This window comes from Epinephelus moara, chromosome 11 (assembly GCF_006386435.1).
Source record: "Epinephelus moara isolate mb chromosome 11, YSFRI_EMoa_1.0, whole genome shotgun sequence".
Taxonomy (NCBI): domain Eukaryota; kingdom Metazoa; phylum Chordata; class Actinopteri; order Perciformes; family Serranidae; genus Epinephelus; species Epinephelus moara.
The window spans coordinates 4,287,841-4,302,370 of record NC_065516.1 but is presented as its reverse complement, the minus strand read 5'-3'; the positions used below and the strand labels follow the sequence as shown (position 1 = coordinate 4,302,370).

The window sequence follows — 14,530 nt, the reverse complement described above, 5'->3', positions numbered from 1 at the left end:
AGGAACCCATGAGATAAAGTGTGGGGTCCCCCAGGGGTCAATTTTAGGTCCAACTCTTTTTAATCTCTACATGCTTCCTCTGGGGGACGTCATCAGGAGGCACGGCATCAGCTTTCATAGTTATGCTGATGATACGCAACTGTACATCGCCGTGTCTCCTGATGTAAAATGTCACTGATTTCTGCGTGTGTCTTGCCACTCTCAAAAGTTCACAGATCAGGTCTGCATAAGGCTGGAGTGCGGCCATAACTAGGCTACAAGTAGTTGAGAATGGAGCGCTCCTCTGCAAAGTTCAAAAGTTCCTCCGCAGATCTCCCAGCATTCCCCGAATTTATCCAAATATCACAATAACAAAACAAAGAAATTAAAAACATTTTCACTTTCTTCTGTTTTAATTTTAAAACAAAAAACCCAACTACAACACATGTGATTTCTGTTGTTCTGTTTTCCCGTTTTTCTGTTCTGGTTTTAAAACAGGAAAACAGGAAAACAGGAAAACAGAAAAACGAGATTGGTGATAGGCTGCAATTACCTAAAGTTTATTATTATATAATTTGATTACTTTTTTAGTAACGGAATAATGTAATGCGTTATAATTTCAAAATAGGAGAAATTAATTAGTAGGCCGAATAGAAATTAGATTATAGTTACAAGCCCATGTAACTATAGGATACGTTACCACTGCCGGTCCTCTCCGCTCCTCTCACCCACACTTAAACTGCAAATACTTTTACATGCGTACATTTGTGAATTTCAATTGCACATATTTAAAACAAGAAATATTTGTGTGTGCATCACAAATATATTCTTTTACCTATATATGGAATGAAACACTTTTCATTTTTCATTTTAGTGTGCATTGAAAATGTGTTTGTGTTTTATATATATTCACAAATACATTTGTGAATCCTTTTTTGTGTATTTATTAATTTCTGTGCGCATTTATTCATTTTGTTCTAGCTCCATATGGGTGCTAAGAGCATCTGCCTGGTTTTTATTGCCACATGCGCATAATAAAAAAACAAATTATACAGCACATGCTTTCCAGGCAGTCATTCAACTTCCAGTGCCATTTCTTTTGAGTCTTCGGTTCACTCAGAACTGTTTTGAAAGTGCAGGTCAGTCACTGGATTGGGTAAATATGTCACAGATTGATTCTTGGGTTGGTCACAGCCATAGACTGTGTAAAAGAACTGTAAATAGCTTCCATGACGTCACCCACTGGTTTATGGACTCCTGTTCTGGAGCCTTGAGTTGGCATTTGTTTATCACCATCTTAGTTTTGTGAAGCCAGAAGTGGCCATATTGGTACAAACAGTGGAGCTGTGGAGGAGCAAGGGTGAATCTGACTGAAAATTCAAAGAAACTATGCACAGCACCATGGTAGCAACTTGTCAATCACAAGGTAGCCACGCTCAAAAGCATTTGCAGTCTGTTTTACTCTAAATGGGACCATAAAATGAACATCATGTTTTTTTGAAGAAAACTTGAAACTAGTGATTGAGACCATAATCTCATTAGGAAAATGTTAACTGAGAGAATAAATCAAGTGAGAAGGAGGGTCATTTTCTCCCTGATTCTATATAATCTTAGCCTGGTTCCAGACCATAGACCCCGCCCACTCAACTGAGTAGGCTTGCATCTCTGGTCTGGCATACTGCAATGAATTTGCGATTTATCTTGTCCAAAAGATGGCAGGACCAATGAATGCCGGGGGTGGGGGCGGGTCTAGCGATTAGCCAATCAGCGCCACGCTGATGTCAAGCTGTGCACCGGTGGGTAACTGGTGAGGATAGCAACAATGGCGACCGCTACAGATCCTACAGACCACATTAACGATGCTATCGAGGTATTTTGCCACTACTCGCGTTAATGGAGGACCAAATTAAGGAAACTGCTAAACTTGATTTAACGGCGATGCAGCTGGGCGTGCACGACAACGGAGACATTTTAAACGGGCAATGCTCGCTTGTTTTCGGAACCCCCGAGGCATGGATAATAATGACGTCAGATTCTGGGTGAGTCGTTGACCTCTACTGATTGGTTAGGGAAAAATCAAATTCCCTCCCCCTTGTAAATCGCTTTCAATGGAGGCGAGGTCAGACTGAAGGTTCTGGGAGCTTCAGTCTGACACTCAGGCTAACATAATCTGACTTCTTTTTGCAACTAGTGGACTCGCCCCCTGCTGGCCATTAGAAAGAATGCGTGTTTAAGGCACTTCAGCATTGGCTGTACTTTTCAGACCGGGAGATAACCCCTTTGTCACAACAATAAAAACTTCTTTTTTTTGTCTAATTTAAACACAGTTTTTTGAGGTGAATCCATCCAGCCCAGTCGCCGGAAGAAAATGTTGGCAATGTATGTTTGTGCAAACTATGGCTGCATTACATTTGCATGTTTCATACATATTATATCAAAGTTTTTAAAGTGATGTAGTGTATGAGCTGACTTTGTCATCAGGAGGTGGAGGGGATAGTGGTGTGACACCAAGGAGAGATGCCTGCCAAGCTGCAGCCAACTGTTTAAGACCAACAAAGAACACTGGATTTATCAAGTTATTGTTGTGTTTCCTGTGAATTAAAACAAAAGCGGTTGTTTTTACTGATATATTCCTGCATTTCCTGCTGGGACAGTGCCCCCCAAACCGAGTACTTTAAGCCAAAACATGAGCTTTTCCTAAACATAACCAAGTGGTTGTTGTGCCAAACCTAACCAGATGTTAACCACATTGCTGTTGAAATGTAAAGTTTAATCGTATCCGCTACGTAATAATGTGCAAATGTAATGTATCTGTCGTTTGCAGAAAAGTACAGTGCCAACTATCTGGTGATTGGGTTGATCCATCAATAGTTACTAAAGCAGAAGGCTTCCAGTAACTATTCATACACCACTCTGTACAGAAGTAATCACATACACACATTCACACACCTTTGTAGATGCGTCCAAGTCCTCTGTAGTCCATCTGGTCCGAACAGTTGAAAACCACCACATATTTCCCCAGACAGCGACCCATGTCTTTAGTGGTCTCCGTCTTACCTGAACATACACACACACTGAGTTAAAGCAACATGCAACGCAGACATTTTAGTGAGTTGTCATTAGAGACAAGAACTGTTACCTGTTCCTGCCGGACCAGCCGGAGCTCCGCCCATACTCATCCCCAGAGCCTGGGACAGAGTTATGTAACACCTGGACAGAAGAACATATTCAACTCTGACTGGACGTTTAAGTGTTAATAATGGTATGACCCAGCAGTCGGTGTCGGGTGTCTGTGTACCTGTCTGTCAGCGGGGTGATGACCAGTCGGTCTGTACAGCCCAGGTATTCGTTACAATAGCCGAACTCCACATCTGTGATTTGGATGACACATCTGTCCGTCTCCTCCAGGAAGTAAAACCTTGACTGTTTTTGCCACTCAAAGTCTGACGCAGATCGCACGTTTAGACGCACCTAATGTAGATAATTACATTGTAGAAAATACTGCTTCAATCAACAAACTAAATTCTTGTCTGTCCACCCACCAGCTCGTCGAAGATGTCTCTCTGGTGGACATGGATGGTGATGAGCGTCTCGTACTTGGTCCTCTCATTTCTGCTCAGCTCTCTGGTTGTCATGTCAATCAGCTCGTTGAGGAGATCCAGGAACTTCTGATTGGTCGTCTGCATGATCTGTCAGCCAATCAGATGAGGAACAGTGAGGGGAGAGGATCTGCATGGTAATGAAAAGACAGGTTTAATGTTTCCTCTCTGCTTCTTTTTTCAAAATACAGGTACCTTCTTGTCAGACTTGCTGAGGACGAGTGCATCTTCTGCGTCTCTGGTCCAGATCATTTGGATTCCCAGCAGGCCAACCTGAGCTGGAAATGCCGACTGAAACTCCAGCAGCTTCATGCCTGGGTCGCTGATGGCCAGGTAGGCCTGACGGATGATAGCATGGAGGGTCTGCCTCACCCCTGCTAACAGCTGTCCTAACCACGCCTCCACGTTTCCCTGGGAGAGACAAGTCTGACAGGTAAAGCTGCGGCCCTCACGAGTCAAACATGACATGTGTTCATGTGGAAACAATATCAAAGCAGTGTGACAAAACAGTTTTTATAAGCAGGTAACCGGCTCAAAGGTAAACTCTGCAGGAAGTACTGTTTGTAAACACAACATTCAAACTTGGCCCCTCCTCCCTACACTGCAACTGTACTATCATAGGAACGTTAGGAACGTTTTGTTGTAATGGAAAAGCTGATACTTCAGCAAACTAACTGAGCTAACCACCTGCACCTACCTGTCAGGATATATTGTTTTGTAGGAAAATCCAGCATAAATCCAAAAATCAAAATAAAGTAGTACGGTCCCCATAATGACAGTGATTTAAGTTTTAGTGTGTGTACCTGTGCCAGGATGGGTTGGCTCAGCTCCACAGTTTCTCCTTCTTGAGACTGAAAACTGATGATCTGATCATACAGCTTCTCATTGAAAACAACTCTGTTGACATTGTCAAACAGACTGAGCAGATGAACCTGAGAGACAGAGACAGAAAGAGATTAACTAAATAAGACTTTTCCAAACAACAACAAACACAGAAAAACAGACAAGAATACAGGAAAGAGGTCAAAAGGAAGAAAAGCAGAGAGACATCAAGGAGAGCGGGGAAAAAGTAAAACTCAAACAGATTTTTTTTGTGGGCCTATTTTACTAAAGAAACATGAATGAAATATTAGTGACAGCAGTAGAAGTGTATGACCTGTACACCTGTGTGTTACCTGTATAGTGTGTGAGTCCGAGGCTTGGCCCAGGATCTCCAGCAGGGCAGGGTCAGACACGAAGAAAAAACGAGGAAACACCAAGCGCTTCTTCTCCAGGTAACCGGACAGAGACTTCTGACAGAGCTCCAACTGCTCCAGCAGGTGAGGCAACAACTACAGGAGGAGGAGACACAGTGTCATGGTTAACAACCCTGTTAAGTATTGTGAGTGTTGTGTTGCTCTAAGATATGTGGGCAGCACCTGGCTGAGCGTCTCGTCTCCCACACAGCACTGCACCATGTTGGGGAGCTCATGGGCTCGCTGCATGATCCTCTGCCATGACTTGTCAATGTTCTGGAAACGTTTGGCCTCCTGGATGAGTCAAAGACAAACTTTAAGATCTACCTGATGTGAGAAGAAATGTTTAAATTACAAGTGTAACGTGATGATCATGTGACCTGAGGCAGCTGCTTGGCGATATCTCCACCCACAAACACCGCCTCCAGGTAGATCCAAAGGTTTTGAACCGACAGCCACTTCTCAATGATCTCTGAGGTGTTTGAGAGTTTCTGGACCCACAGCTGGATGGACGGCTTAAACGGAGCGTTATACCTGCAGCAGAAAGGACCACAGATGGCATGTTCATTCATTCATTCACCCACTCACCCAACCATTCATATATTCATTTATCCAGTCATTTATTTATTCATTCTTTTATCCAGTCATTCATTCATTTTCCATTAATTAATTTATCCAATCATTTATTCAACCATTCATTATACATTAATTCTTCCATTCATTTGTTCGTTCATTCATTCATATGTTTAACTTATTTTCTACACTGACATTTGTACGTTCTTTCCATTCTTTTTTCTCTACATTTTATGCCATGTTTATTTGAATTTTTTGCTTTCATATCTTTCGGTTCTTTCGTCTTTCCGTCCTTGTCTCTTCCTTCTTTCCTTCTTCCTTTCTTCCTGGTCTCTTCCTCCCCTACCTTCTTTCTTCCTTCCTTGTCTCTTCCTTTTTACCATCAGTTTCTTCCTTCCTTCTTTGTCTCTTCCTTCTTTCCTTTTTTCCTCCTTCCTTGTGTCCTCCTTTCTTTGTTCCTTCTTTCCATCCTTGTCTCTACCTTATTTTCTTTTTGTGTGTTTGCTTTAAGATCTCCATCTTTCCTGCCCTCTAAGTCACTTCTGTCTCCCTTCCTTGCCCGAGGCCTCATCTCTCCACCTGTTACTCAGCAGTGATGCCAGCACCATCAGACTGTCCTCCATCATGGAGATCTTCTCGGCAGTGTCAGCTCCTTTCAGCAGCAATTCTCCTCGGGTCCTGAAGGTGGCAAAGCTGAGCGTCTGACTGCTCCACTCGGCCATCACATCCTTCAGCTTGGCCTCGATGTCTCGCTCCTTCACAGCACTGATACAAACGTCCTGATACATAAAGGAAAACATTCCCAATCAGCAACCTTCTCTCAACAGTTTAACCCTGAAAACTCTGGAACTTCTCCATCTGGAACTTCTCCATCTTTTAACTATTGCTGCAGAGCTCTAATATTGTTTTAAAGTATTCTTGAATTTCCATATCATTAAAAAAAAAAAAAAATTCAGGATTTTATCTTTTAAAGTTACCAATTTTCAGGATCATCTCACTTGCACTAGTATTCCAGACTTTTCAGGGTTATTCCAATTTTTCTGGATTGTTTTTGTATTTCTGGATTTCGGACATTTTTTCAAAATCATGCTCCACTTTTTAAAGTTATTTTCATCCAAAAGCAGTCTTAAGAAGCACCTCTGACTTTTCTAATTTTCTGCATTATTCTTTATTTTTAAATATGATTCCAAATGTTATTGGATCACTCCTGACTCTACAGAAGTAAATTATAGTATTGTAAGATTATATCTTTCGTTCTTCAGTGTTATTCCATTTTTTGGATTATTGCCCAAAAATGGAGCATTCTTGAATTTTCATGGTCATTCCTAACTTTTTGTGGGGTCTTTATGTGTGTCCTATAAAAATAAACCTCTGGCCTTTTAGGAATATTCAAGACTTTTCAGGATTATATCTTTTAAAATTATCACCACTTTTCAAGATCATCTTACTTGCACCACTATATTAGACTTTTCCAGATTAATAGTTACTTTTAAGGTTATTCACAACTTTTGATGGTCTTTTTTGGACATTTCAGGATTTAAAAAGTGAGCTAAGTCCCAAAATAAATACCTTTTTATTAAAAATTAGATCTGAAAACTATGTGAAATATCATCTGCTCAGAAGATCAGCTGATGTATGAAACTTTCCATACATCTGGAACTGTAATTTATGATAAAATTAAAGAACAGGCATTATAATGTGAGACTAAAACAAATAAAAGATTAAACATACTAAGGTTAATATTCATTCCATAACCAATTATCCTGTTGGGGGTCGCGGGGGGGCTGGAGCCTACTGCAGCTGACATTGGGCGAGAGGCAGGATACTCTGTCTCTATGTGTCCCACACATAGAGACAGACAACCATTCATGCTCACATTCACACCTACGGACAATTTAGATTCACCATTTAACCTGCATGTCTTTGGACTGTGGGAGGAAGCTGCAGAACCCATGAAGAAAACCCATGCTAACATAGGGAGAACATGCAAACTTACTGCTATGAGGCAACAATGCTAATCACTACATCATCACTGTTTGATTTAAAGAACATTAATAAACTCAGGGCAGCAGCCTGAGTTTATTAATGTTCTTTTAATCAAAGAGGTGAAAGTCACAGAGTTAACCTTTTCAGATCCCCCCTCCATTGTGATAGACATAACTTTTCTAAGATGTCTAAATCTATAATTACTATCATCTGACTCCGTCCAAATGCATAGACTTATTTGATGGGATGTCTGTAGCCAATCACAGTGTCCTACATCATGTTCTACATCATACATCATCTACATCATCAGCAAGAAGGAAGCGCAAGCCATGTCTCAGTCTGTTCATATTGTTAAAGTACATAATTTGTGTTTTAACTGTGTGTAAAGTAAACATGAGATGTTATATTATATTATATTTACAGCTTTTACTCTGGATTATTTTCAAACGCATCCTTCCATTAGAATGGACAGTGGATCTAAGTGTCACAGGAAAATAATTAGGGGAAACACTGCATAAATATGGAAATAATGTTTGGATTATATTTTCTGATAATACAATCAGCTTATAATGCATTTTATTGATTATGTACAAACAATATTCATCTCAGGAGGGTTTCAACATACTCCTTTCTGGAGATACTATAGAAATAAATATTGCACGTCTGTCCGTCCTGGAAGAGGGATCCCTCCTCAGTTGCTCTTCCTGAGGTTTCTACCATTTTATTTTCCCCGTTAAAGGGTTTTTTGGGGAGTTTTTCCTTATCCGCTGTGAGGGTCATAAGGACAGAGGGATGTCGTATGCTGTAAAGCCCTGTGAGGCAAATTGTGATTTGTGATATTGGGCTTTATAAATAAAATTGATTGATTGATTGAATAAGAATATCTTGAGTTACTTTATTCCTTGAGACGAGTTAACCATTCATAAAAAAAATATGATTTCCATGTTTTTTGTTGGAAAAAAGGTCTGTTTGACCATTTATTGTCATTTTTACTATTAGATGATTTCTGGGTTCAGATTTTCCATCCATTGGAATGGACAGGAAAAAATAACATGGAATAAAGTATAATGAAAAAAATTGCTAAGTTCAAGTGCTTTCTGAGTAGAAATCCATGGTTACAATATATTTTTCTGTGTTTGGAACATAATTGGGTTCTGAAAGGGTTAAGAACTTCAACATCAGTGTCTGTATGTAAACACCTTCAGTGTTTTCAGCATCAGTACCTCAATGTCTTCTTTATTTTTCAGCAGTGGAGCCTCCATGATGTTTCTGAGGGAGAAACACTCTGATCCCACCTGGAAGCTGTGACCAGTCAGCTCACTGAGACGAGTCCAGTGTCGGGACAGCATCGCCTGGAGGACACAGGAAGTTAGTAACATGTCATCATTGCCTTTCTGAGGATGTCTGTACATTTAAAATCATCTCTAATGTGAATTGAAATATTAAAATCTGCTGTTACATCTCACTCTGAGAGACGTAAGTGAGGTCAGACAGGCAGACACACAGACAGACACACAGGTAGTCCCACCTTGTTGGCCATCATGTAGAGCAGAGGACACGTCTCAGTGAAGTCATCGATGGTCTTTTTCAGATCTCTGAAGGCCTGCCACTCCTTCAACGCCTTTGGAAGCTTTCGGATCCTGAAAACACAAAAGACGACCCAGAGAGAGATGAAGCAATCAGTGCTGCCAGGGAGACCAACTGATCAGATTTTATTGATACTGACTTATTCTGCTTATCGGTTTGATCCTTTATTGAGTCCCATATTAATTCCTGATCAATTTTCAGTGTGGGAAAAAGCCCTGTACAGGTTTTATCATCTGTGAGTCTGAACACAGTGTAGATGACAGGTTCCCAGCCACCACTTTAGGGATCACCAAAGCTTCACAGGAGGTCATGAGGCCTTCTTGATTTTAAGGGGTGTGAGACAACAAAACTTTGGATTATTATTCAAGATAGAAACTTAAAGAAAAATCTGACAGGGTACGGGTACTGTGAAGACCTGAACAAAGGCCACTACATAAACTGGATTCAAAGCTCTATGTTGTTCAAGGTGGCTTGATTGCAAATTTCCAAGAGTTTGATGTCACTGATTTTCAATGCGCAACTGTCAGAAAAACATGCCAACATTAATAACAAGAACTGATGAGCTGGGAGGCTTATGATTCCAATAAATCAGATACTTTGATACCAGTTTTCGACTCCCATCCCTTGCTGCCAATGGTTATCCAAAGCTGAAGTACAGATTTTAATTGGTTGACTGAATTACTTCAGACTTTTAATTTAAATCTAAACATTTGTCGATAATGTTCCTCCCTGCTGTACCGGTTCTGGAAGTCCTGCAGCTCGTTGTTGATCTTCTCGATGTTGAGGTCAGCCCACAGGATGTCGTAGTAGCTGGCAACGCTGTCAATGACAGAGTTATACAGAGTGTAGAGTTTGGACAGCAGAGAGAGTTCCCTCTTAATCCTCTGCAGCTCCGGATACTCTGAAGGAAAGAGAGGAAAGATTAGGAAGGAATAAGAGAAGGAAGGAATCCAGTCTGTCAGTCAGTCAGTCATACCGTTAACAGGCAGTCCAAATAGCTCCTCTCCTCCAGAGCAGGTGGTGTATGTCCTCCACAGCTGATCAAACTCAGCCTGAAAACTCTGCAGCCGCTCACTAGCTTCAGCTGGAGCTACCCCCTCCGTCCCTGGACCCCTGCAAACACACACCTCTGACTTACTGTGCACGTTGTTATCATGCACCATGACAGCTGTTTGTCCCTGACGTGTACCTGTGGTTGTAATCGCTGCAGAATCTCTGAACGTGGCTCTGAAAGCTCTGCACTGCAGACAGCAGGTCTGCCTTCATGCTGGGTTGGATCCTCACCAGAGTGTTCTGGTTCTGCACCACCTGAAACCACAAAACACACCCAGAAACACACACACACACACACACACACACACACACACACACACCATCAGCCTTCACAAAGTGGTCACCAGTCTTCCAGAAGTCCGCACAAAACCAGCCAAATATAAAGATAAGGAAATAAGAGAAATGTTTCTGTATAAAAATAAAATCCAAATAGTCTGAAATAACAACAACAACAACAAAAAAGAAAAACGTACTAAAGCGTTAATGTGGAGCCCTGATACTGATAGCTGGAAACTGTATCTGGTTTACTGTTGAGTTTTGTGCAACTAATGTTTCAACACTAATTCTTGAAATATTTATACTCATTGGGCATGTTAGTCAGGATATGAAAATGCACAGCTGGTATCCTGGTTATTAACTTTTGCATAAGCGAAACCTTGGTTGTGTTAAAGCACTTCGAAAATAAATGAACTTAAATGAAATAATACTTATGTTAGTAAAACTTCTACTAGTTAAATGCTTTATTTCTAGTTAATGTTGGTTTGTAATAGAGGACCATAAACAGTCGTCCTTGGTTAGTAATAACATGAGGTCCTGAGGATTAACTCCACAAGAGGGCAATGTTCCAACATTTGGACCACAAGGTTCAATCAGTCCAAATCCCAATTATTTTTCAGTTTGAGCAGCTTAGGTGTAAAAGCATTTTTTTAATTTATATTAGAGAGTGAAGTACTTTTTTAAATGAAAAACTACATTCTGTCATTCAATTAAACATGTAGAGGCAATAACATTTTCTCTTCAACAAACACCATCCTGTGCTCGTCTCAGTGTGGCAGATATGCATCAGATTTGTCTTTATCAACCACATTTCCTCTGCAGTGACATCATGAACACGCCTCCCTCCGTCTCACCAGGGCGCTGAGGTTCCTCCAGGCGTACGTCAGGCCATCCACGCGCTCAGCGTTCCCGTCGTTGAAGAGCAGCTCATGTTTGTTGAGCAGAGCGAAGGATTCCTCCACCGGTCCAATGGTGGCGTCGATACGAACCTCTTCCTCCCGAACCTCAAACAATAAAGAGCGAAGAGGTGAACGAGTGAAGGACCAATGAATGAATTACAATCCCTGGGCTGAGGAATACATGAGAGCAGAAATAAACAAGAAAAGGACTGAATGACTAAACAGTACTTGATTACCTGTACAGTATTACCGATAGTATTAATAGTACATAGCAGTAGTGCTCTAGGTACTATTAGTCAAAGTACTTTATTGTTTAGATAAAATATTATTATTTAATCATTAGAACGCAGATTGATCAAATAAATATCATTAATACAAATTCTACGCATGAATGAAAACATAAATGTTTACATGAAGGTATTTATTAATTTATTACACCACGTTCCAAATTATTATGCAAATTGTATTTAAGTGTCATAAAGATTAAATTTTTTGNATCAAATAAATATCATTAATACAAATTCTACGCATGAATGAAAACATAAATGTTTACATGAAGGTATTTATTAATTTATTAATGAATGACCACATGCATCCATCCCTTTTCGTAAACGCTTATCCTCTTGAGGGTCGCGGGGGGGCTGGAGCCTATCCCAGCTGACNCTGACTGTCATTTGCATCGACTATTTAGGAAAATCAGAGAAAAATATCATTTGCATAATAATTTGGAACGCGGTGTAATGAATGACCACATGCATCCATCCCTTTTCGTAAACGCTTATCCTCTTGAGGGTCGCGGGGGAGCTGGAGCCTATCCCAGCTGACATTGGGCGAGAGGCAGGGTACACCCTGGACAGGTTGCCAGACTATCACAGGGCTGACACATACAGACAAACAACCATTCACACTCAAACTCACACCTACGGACAATTTAGAGTCACCAATTAACCTGCATGTCTTTGGACTGTGGGAGGAAGCCGGGGTATCCAGAGAGAACCCACGCAGACACGAGAAGAACATGCAAACTCTGCACAGAATTATAGATAAATGGTTCAGTCTATCAATTAAGAATAATAATTGAGTGAATGAATGAATGAAAAAGTGAAAAAAATGAAAGGATGAATGAATAAGGAAATAAACTCAGTTAATGCATGTAATGATGAAAAGCTATTGACTGAATTAATGAGCCACTGTAATTAATGAATTAATTAATTTAGTAATTTCAGTGATTTCCAAAAGGCATTAAGTTGAAGATGAAACATTTCTTCAATATTCTAAGCAAGATTACTTTTTAATTTTAATCGTTTACAGTTTTAGAATAACAAAAAAGGAAAAGGGCCTGAAGCAAAAGTTTGGGCAGGCTTGTTCAGGTGTTCCTTTGCAAACTTCTGATGCTGAATTTTATGGTGAGGACACAGGAAAGGTTTTCTTCTGATGACTCTTCTTCTGATGACTCTCTTAAGGTCATATTTGTACCGGTGTCACTGCACAGTAGAACAGTGCCCACCATTCCAGAGTCTGATAAATCTGTCTGCAGGTCTTTTGCAGTCAAATGTAGGTTCTGATTTGCCTTTCTAACAATCCTACAAGCAGCTCTCTCTGAAAGTTTTCTTGGTCTTCCAGACCTGAACTTGACCTCCACAGTTCATGTTAACTGCCGTTTCTTAATTACATTATGAACTGAGGAAACAGCTACCTGAAAACACTTTTCTATCTTCTTACAGCCTTCTCATGCTGTGGCCATCAGTTATTTTAGTTTTCAGTGCCAGGCAGCTGTTTAGAGGAGCCAATGGCTGCTGATTGTTGGGACAAGGTTAAAGGAGTCACATTACTTATAAAGCTTTGAAATTTGCATCACCTTGTCTTTCCTAATGATGATTGTGAACAAGCCAGAGCCCTAACAAACTAATTCTGGGAACCTGGTAAAATTTGTCTGAGAGCTCAAATGTCTTGGGGTCCCCAAACTTTTGCAGGGTGCTCCTTTTTTACTCTAAAATTGTACAAAACAAAAATAATACACTAATCTGAAAACCATGTTTCATATTTAACTTCATGCTTTTTGGAAATCAGTTCATCTTCTGCTTACTGCCCAAACTTTTGTATGCAACTGTAAATGATTCAGTCTATTAATTAAGAATGAATGAATGATGACAGAGAGCAGCCCATAAGACGCTGGCTGACCTCCCTGAGTGCTGCCATGGCTCCTCGGACATCCTCCAGGTCTGTGATTGGACGCTGCAGGCGCTTCGTCAGCCCCTCCACAAACGAGAAGACATCATCCATGTCGGCGGACGCCTGGTGGTTGAGTGAAGCGCCGAAGGCCCGTTTCCAGAGACGACACTCCTGAGTGAGTGCCAGCTTCAGCTGGTCGGTGTCAAACAGGATTGAACCCACCATGCAACAAACTGGGAGCTCTGAAATCTGCACCTCCAGCTTCTGCAAGGGTAGCAAGGCATTATAGGTAAAACTTTTTTAAAATTGTAGTTTTGATTAACATGTTCTGCTCATTCTAACACTGCTGTGAAATGTATGTTTTCTGAATTCAGCATTTTGCTTATTTTACTCAAGTTATCTGGTGTGCACAGAGAGGGAGCAGCTCCATCTACAAATACACTTCCCAAAGAGGAGGTCTGCCTTATGGCAGGACCAGACTAACCTAGGTTCCTCTGTATAGTTCATTCAAACTGCATGAACGGATCAATGAATATCCAGCAAAGGTCTTTACATGCAGCATGTGAGCAAATTAAGGAATTACACGAGTCCCAACTTAATGTCCTGTCATTCAAATCTTTGTGGACTGTTATGAAACAGGCAGCAGAATTCAGTTCCATTTAAAGTTTTTTATTTTTCTTCAAAAATACAAAATGTACAGAATGAACAACCACAAATAACAAAAACAAAACAAAAACAAATGCACCAGCATAGCATAAGCCAAAGCACCTCCCACTCCCACAACACACGACACCCCACTTGACATATATAAAGGCTTTCTTTTACATATCGCTGTCTACTGATCTCCACCTCTAATAAACTCATGAAAGCTACCTCACTGATAGGAAAGAACTTCTAGTCCAGAGACAAAATAGTAAAAGATACACAATAGACGACAAGTTGATCTTCAATTGACGGTTTAATAGCAGCGCTGCGGAGAAGGCTACAATCTCTCAGTCTGTCACATACATATAGACTAGGGCCGTAATGGTACATGTATTTGTGTCGAACCGTTTGGTACGCGACTTTCGGTTCAGCACGACCCTGTACCGAATTATTGGGCGCAGGATATTATTTTATTTTATTTTGTTTTATTTTAATTCCGTTTTTGCGAGCCGAACCATTTAAAATA

At 40.6% G+C, this 14,530-nt stretch overlaps 1 protein-coding gene across 1 annotated transcript in view; it reads right to left on the bottom strand.

The window, feature by feature from the left end:
* The window catches only part of dnah5l (dynein, axonemal, heavy chain 5 like), a 208,353-nt gene that overhangs the window by 127,549 nt on the left and 66,274 nt on the right, over positions 1-14,530 (bottom strand). The window contains exons 32-48 of the mRNA XM_050056535.1: positions 13,369-13,623; positions 11,143-11,292; positions 10,149-10,267; positions 9,936-10,072; positions 9,698-9,860; positions 8,901-9,012; positions 8,596-8,724; positions 5,966-6,165; positions 5,194-5,347; positions 4,997-5,107; positions 4,754-4,909; positions 4,382-4,510; positions 3,774-3,989; positions 3,522-3,668; positions 3,278-3,450; positions 3,119-3,189; positions 2,929-3,036 (exon numbers count right to left, since the gene is read on the bottom strand). Coding sequence (XP_049912492.1) covers positions 2,929-3,036; positions 3,119-3,189; positions 3,278-3,450; positions 3,522-3,668; positions 3,774-3,989; positions 4,382-4,510; positions 4,754-4,909; positions 4,997-5,107; positions 5,194-5,347; positions 5,966-6,165; positions 8,596-8,724; positions 8,901-9,012; positions 9,698-9,860; positions 9,936-10,072; positions 10,149-10,267; positions 11,143-11,292; positions 13,369-13,623 — 2,530 coding nt within the window. The remainder of the gene's footprint in view (positions 1-2,928; positions 3,037-3,118; positions 3,190-3,277; positions 3,451-3,521; positions 3,669-3,773; positions 3,990-4,381; positions 4,511-4,753; positions 4,910-4,996; positions 5,108-5,193; positions 5,348-5,965; positions 6,166-8,595; positions 8,725-8,900; positions 9,013-9,697; positions 9,861-9,935; positions 10,073-10,148; positions 10,268-11,142; positions 11,293-13,368; positions 13,624-14,530) is intronic.